A 5,946-nucleotide genomic window follows, 5' to 3' on the forward strand; every position below is an offset into this window, starting at 1 on the left:
CACATGTTCGGCGAAAACGCATGCATTCAATCCTGGCTGAATCCTGGCTGCAACGGGGGATAAAGGAGGCTAAAGTGACCGTGCGTTTTCGCCCTATAATTACATCATGTGTATTACACACACACCCTCCCCTTTAATTCATCCTCGGACTCTCTGATGCTGCCCCTGGTGCCAAGGAGCAGAGAGCAGGGAGGCTGATATATGACTGCACCTGGGACAGTGAAGGACCCATTCTAGTTGGGGGGGGGGAGGACCAGCAGCCAGGAGGTAATACCCTCATTAAATGCTCAGCAGAGGTTGCGTTTATGGGGACAGCATGAAGCTTAGGAACCTTAATAAACATCCCTATTTTGGTTTGGAGAGCGTCTTGTTAAAAACGTTGTTAGTGCAACTTGTTTGATCTGTGGTCCTCCTTCCCCCCGCAAATCTCTGAGGGAGGAAAAGGATGCATCTTGTCTCTCTAACGCGCCTTTTATTTATTTACTTACTTCATTTGTATCTTGCCTCTCTCCCCAATGAGGACCCAAAGTATCGTTTCTCTCTCCTCCGTTTTATCCTCACAACAACCCTGCGAGGCAGGCCAAGCTGAGGGCATGTGACTGGCCCAAGGTCACCCAGCGAGCTTCCTTGGCAAAGTGGGGACTGGAACCTGGGTCTCCCAGATCGTAGTCCAACACTATAGCCACTGCACCCCACTGGTTCTCAAATCTCATGCATGTAGAAACATGTGCATGACTGTCAAGCCCCCCCCTTCCCCCCACCCGCAGCTCTCCTTCATTCCTCATGCGGGAGAGGCTCATTTGGAAGTGTAGATAAGACAAGTGCTAGGGTATCTTTTACCAACACCATACTGACTTTTAAAACAGAGCCGGATTGGCAATTGCAGAATAAAGGGATGCCTTCAGCAGAGTGTAATGGGGCAGGAGGCTTGGATAGTTAGGGTTGCCAGTTCTGGGTTGGGAAATTCTTGGTGGTTTGGGTGATGGAGCATGGGAAGGGTGGGGTTTGGGGAGGGGAGGGGCCTCAGCAGGCTATAATGCCATTGACTCCACCTTCCAGAGCAGCCATTTTCTCCAGGGGAACTAACCTCTGTTGCCTGGAGATCAGTTGTAATTCTGGGAGATCTCCAGCCTCAGCCTGGAGGTTGGCAACCCTGTTCTTTGGTATTACAAGCAGGTCCCTATTTTCATATGTGAAATGTTGGAAGATATACCGCAGGAGGCAGCCTTTTGCTAGGGACATGAGAAATCCTGGCGCTGGCCCTGGCTTCTCATTGGTAAAAGGTAAAGGTCCCCTGTGCAAGCACCGGGTCATTCCTGACCCATGGGGTGACGTCACATCCCGATGTTTCCTAGGCAGACTTTGTTTACGGGGTGGTTTGCCAGTGCCTTCCCCAGTCATCTTCCCTTTACCCCCAGCAAGCTGGGTACTCATTTGACCGACCTCAGAAGGATGGAAGGCTGAGTCAACCTTGAGCCGGCTACCTGAAACCAACTTCCGTCGGGATCGAACTCAGGTCGTGAGCAGAGCTTGGACTGCAATACTGCACCTTACCACTCTGCACCACGGGGCTCTTCTCCTCATTGGGGGAAGGAAATACTACATGGATTAACTGTATGGTGGCTGACACAAGATCACAAGAAAGGGAGAGGCATGTCCATAGACACCCTAGAGTCTGGTAGGCAACGTTCTTTGAACTGCTGTTGTCAAATGATTCCTGAATGAAAAGGTGGGAAACAGGTGGGGTATGGAAAGGGGAAAGAGAGTACACTGGGGAAGGAGACAGGGTGCCGGTCAGAAGACCAAGCGGATCGAGAGGGAACGTCAGACATCTGAACCAGATGGGGTTGACCCATTGCGATGCAGCGGGGGGGGGGGGCAGATCAACCACTTGCCACGTTGGAGCCATTAGGTGAGGAATTCCTGGGGACAGCGCAAATGTGGAACACACCTGAAAAGAGAACGGGAGAGCTTGTGAACAAGAGATGGGAGGAAACTGGAAGACGGTGGGTTGGCAGGTTCCACAGAGCACTGCACACACAATAAGTTATGGGGAGGAGAGTACGGGGTGAGGGAATAACCATAGGCCCTAACTGAGGAAGATTTCCATGCTCCCTTTTATAAGATGCTGGACTTCCCAGGCCCACGAACTAAGTTGGCCAGGAGGCCTGTACAGTCATCTGTGCCCTGTCTGTGGCGTTCTAAAACCAGAAAGGAGCAACTCGCATGAACACATGAAGCTGCCTTATCCTGAATCAGACCATTGGTCCACCAGTGTCAGTATTGTCTACTCAGACTGGCAGTGGCTCTCCAGTGTCTTTCGCATCACCGACTGCCTGGTCCTTTTAACTGGAGATGCCGGGGATTGAACCTGGGACCTTCTGCATACAAAGCAGATGCTCTTTTGCTGAGCCACATCCCCTCCCAGTTCAAGTGTGGTGCCTGAGAGAATAACAAGTGCTGAGTGGTAATAGTACCTGCTGAGATGGTAAGAATGACCGCGATCCAGCCCAGAATGTAGGACCAGGAGAAACGCCATTCAGGATAGCGTTTTCCGTAGAAATTCACTGTCACTCCTGTATAGACTGATACACCCAGCAAGGCAAAGAGACCTGAAGTGAGATGGGAAGCACAGAGTGAAGGACCTATGGCCTCTTCCAATATGGTGGATAGACAAAAGAACCAGCTTATTCTGGAATCCATTCCTCAGATCCAACCCGATCATTCTCCTTGTTAAGAGTGACATATTCTGGGCCTGAGCACTCAAACAGAACTTCTTTGAGCTATGGCTGAAATGAACCCTTGGTGACTTTCACAGGAGGGCGGAGTTTAAGCAAGGTGTGATGTTAAATCTGGGCTACGTTGTAGGCTGCCTTCTTTGGTCTCGATGGTCTTTACCATAGAGATAAAGGGAAATTCGTAGAGTATCATTTTGTGGAAGCCATTTTTTCTCTCATTCCTCATTTCCTCAGGGGTAGGAAACTGGTGCTTGGGCAGGTAGTTCCCCACTCTGGGTGGGTAAAGGGGAGGCCCTGAAGTCCAGAGCACTGCAGATTCCCTCAAGGAGACATGTGGGTCAGAGATTCTTGTACTCCCCGTGGTGACGGCAACATCTAGTGATGTCTTCTATGGGAGAATGGACCATCCCAGATCTGACAGCCAGAACTGAACTTTTCTGTCACCTCAGATAACAATACTTTTTTGCACATTCAGTTCCCAGAGCAGAACGCACAAATCGTTTACTTCTGGGTCAAGGACCAGGGGTAGGGTTGCCAAACTCCAGGTACAAGCTGGAGATCTCCAGCTATTACAATGAATCTCTAGCCTATAGAGATCAGTTCCCCTGGGGAAAATGGCCGCATTGGCAAGTGGACTCTATGGCACTGAAGTCCCTCCCCTCCCCAAACCCCGCCCTCCTCAGACTCTGCCCCAAAAACCTCCCACCGGTGCCAAAGAGGGACCTGGCAACCCTAACCATGGGTCCCCTTAGAACAGTAGTTCCCAAAGTGGGCAGTACCACCCCCTGGGTGGGTAAGATTACCTAGGGGGGCACTAAGAGGCAAGGGGGCAGCAGGGGGTGCTAGAGGTGGGCCCCTTCAACTTTATTGTTGGATAGGGTAGGGGGCACTGTGGTTGAGTTTGTGGAACCAAGGGGTGGTGGCCCGAAATGTTCGAGAACTCTGCCTTAGAAGATAAAGGTAACTCCATGCTCTGACAATCCATAGAGAACAATCAGGTAATGTGCGTGCACATATGACACAGTCAAAACAGAGCATGTCTCAGGACAAGCAGGTGACAGCATCTCCCCTTCCCCATCCCTGATCTCTCCTGCCAACCTGCCACTGTTACCTGCAATCAACAGTGTGATTCCGGCTGCACGGGCACGGGTGGACCGGACGCTGCTGGAGTAGGTAGTCAGCCCCAAGATGATCCCAGCAAAGGAGGAGAGGATGGAGAGGAGCATGAATGCCCGAGTGGCATCCCAGAAGGCTGTGTGAGGAAACAAGGCACAGATGAGAGAGGCATCGTGGAGAACTGGAGCGGGCGAGAGGATAGGAAGCATGGCTCTCAGTAGTGGCAGCAAGTCTCAGGACCTGACATGGGTTTTAGGCTTTTAGTCACCTTAGGGTTGCCAAACTCCAGGTACTAGATGGAGATCTCCTGCTATTACAACTGATCTCCAGCTGATAGAGATCAGTTCACCTGGAGAAAATGGCAATTGGACTCTTTGGCATTGACGTCCCTCCCCTCCCCAAACCCTGCCTTCCTCGGTCTCCGCCCCAAAAACCTCCCATTGGTGGCAAAGAGGGACTTGGCAACCCTACATATTGCGGACAGGGGACCTGAGGCTGAGAGCAGCTTGGTTAATAGGACCGCCTCGTGTAGCTGAAACAGAGATTAGAACCAACAGCCTCCCTGATCACTACATAGGGATGCCAGCCTCCAGGTGGACATAAGAACATAAGAAAGGCCATGCTGGTTCAGACCGAGGTCCCGGAGGTCCAGCATGTCTGTTCAACACAGTGGCCTACTCAAGGTGGGACTTAGGGATCCCCTGGAATTACTGTTCATCTCCAGACTACAGTTATCCGTTCCTTTGGAGAAAAGGGATGCTTTGGAGGGTGGACTCTGTGGCCTTGTACCCCACTGAGGTCCCTGTCCTCCCCAGGCTCCACCCCCAAATCTCCAGGAGTTTCCCAACCTGGAAACCTATCACTACACCATCTCTTTCTCTTTAGCAGTGGTTCCCAACCACTAGGACTTTTTTGTTCGGTGCAGGGACCCCAAGGTTCAATTAAAAATTCAAAGAATTTGAAAATAAACTTTAATCATAACTGTTAGTTAAACATTAAACTTAGAATAATATTTGAAAATATTTTTAATAGAGAACTTTTAATTGAAAATATTGATTTATTATGGGTTTATAACTTTGTTTCGCGGAACCAGTGCTCTAGAGCCCACTATTCTTGACTGTGTCCAATTCTGGTTCCGCCATCCTGAAATCTGCTGAGGAATCCAACGGCCGTGTCTGTTGTGTTTTTGAGTCCAAACGTGGAGGGGCCCCTTACCGAGGGTGATGGTGTGCGGGTGGCATTTGCTTCCCACGCAGAACCGCCAGAGGCCTTGGTTGCTCAGGTTGCCCGAGTAGCGGTACTGCATCCAGAAGTCCGTCGCCGTGGCAACTATGAGGAGGATTAGGCCGGAGACTGCGCACAGCAGTCCTCCTCCCATCAAGCTGAACATCCCTGGGCTCAGGAGGGGGGGCCTTCTTCCTGCAGAAGGACCAGAGGAGAAGGATCTGCCTGGGGAGGGACCACAAAGAAGGAAGAGGAGTAACTTAGTATTAAATGCCGGCTGTACGGCGTGTTTTACTGTTTCAAGATGCCAATAAAGGTATGGTATTGTATTGAGTAATTTAGTACCAAGGCTGCAGGGCTTGCCATTCCCCCAGTAGAAGCAGGGGATGCCCCATCCCGTTGTCCGCTGCCTCTCAGAGCAGAGGTGGGAGAAAAAACTCTCAGATCATATCACGATGGGATAGAATACTTTATTAAGAGGCGGACGGAGGTGATGGGGAAGTCAAAAACTTTTCCTTTATTTTTTATTTTTATTAAGTACTTAAATAATTACAACAACATTAGTTATGATTTAGATTTTCATATTATTTTCATTGTTGTTTGTTGATATGGAAAATTTATATTATAAAAACCAATACAATTTTCCAAAAATAAAAAAGGGGGAAAAAAGATGCCAATAAAGGTATTATATTGTATTGAGTAATTTAGTACCAAGGTTCAGGGCTTGCCATTCCCCCAGTAGAAGCAGGGGATGCCCCATCCCGTTGTCCGCTGCCTCTCAGAGCAGAGGTGGGAGAAAAAACTCTCAGATCATATCACGATGGGATAGAATACTTTATTAAGAGGCGGACGGAGGTGATGGGGAAGT

The 5,946-nt window shown here is 49.8% G+C and overlaps 1 protein-coding gene across 1 annotated transcript; it reads right to left on the bottom strand.

The window, feature by feature from the left end:
• Positions 1-1,846: 1,846 nt before the first annotated feature.
• Positions 1,847-5,244, bottom strand: LOC130481118 (lens fiber membrane intrinsic protein-like). Its single transcript, XM_056853818.1, has 4 exons — positions 5,070-5,244; positions 3,850-3,990; positions 2,478-2,612; positions 1,847-1,951 (listed from the first exon to the last, which is right to left on the bottom strand). The coding sequence occupies exons 1-4, from the start codon at positions 5,242-5,244 to the stop codon at positions 1,884-1,886; spliced, it is 519 nt and encodes a 172-aa protein (XP_056709796.1). The 3' UTR covers positions 1,847-1,883.
• Between the last annotated feature and the right edge of the window lie 702 nt (positions 5,245-5,946).

This window comes from Euleptes europaea, chromosome 7, assembly GCF_029931775.1.
Source record: "Euleptes europaea isolate rEulEur1 chromosome 7, rEulEur1.hap1, whole genome shotgun sequence".
Taxonomy (NCBI): domain Eukaryota; kingdom Metazoa; phylum Chordata; class Lepidosauria; order Squamata; family Sphaerodactylidae; genus Euleptes; species Euleptes europaea.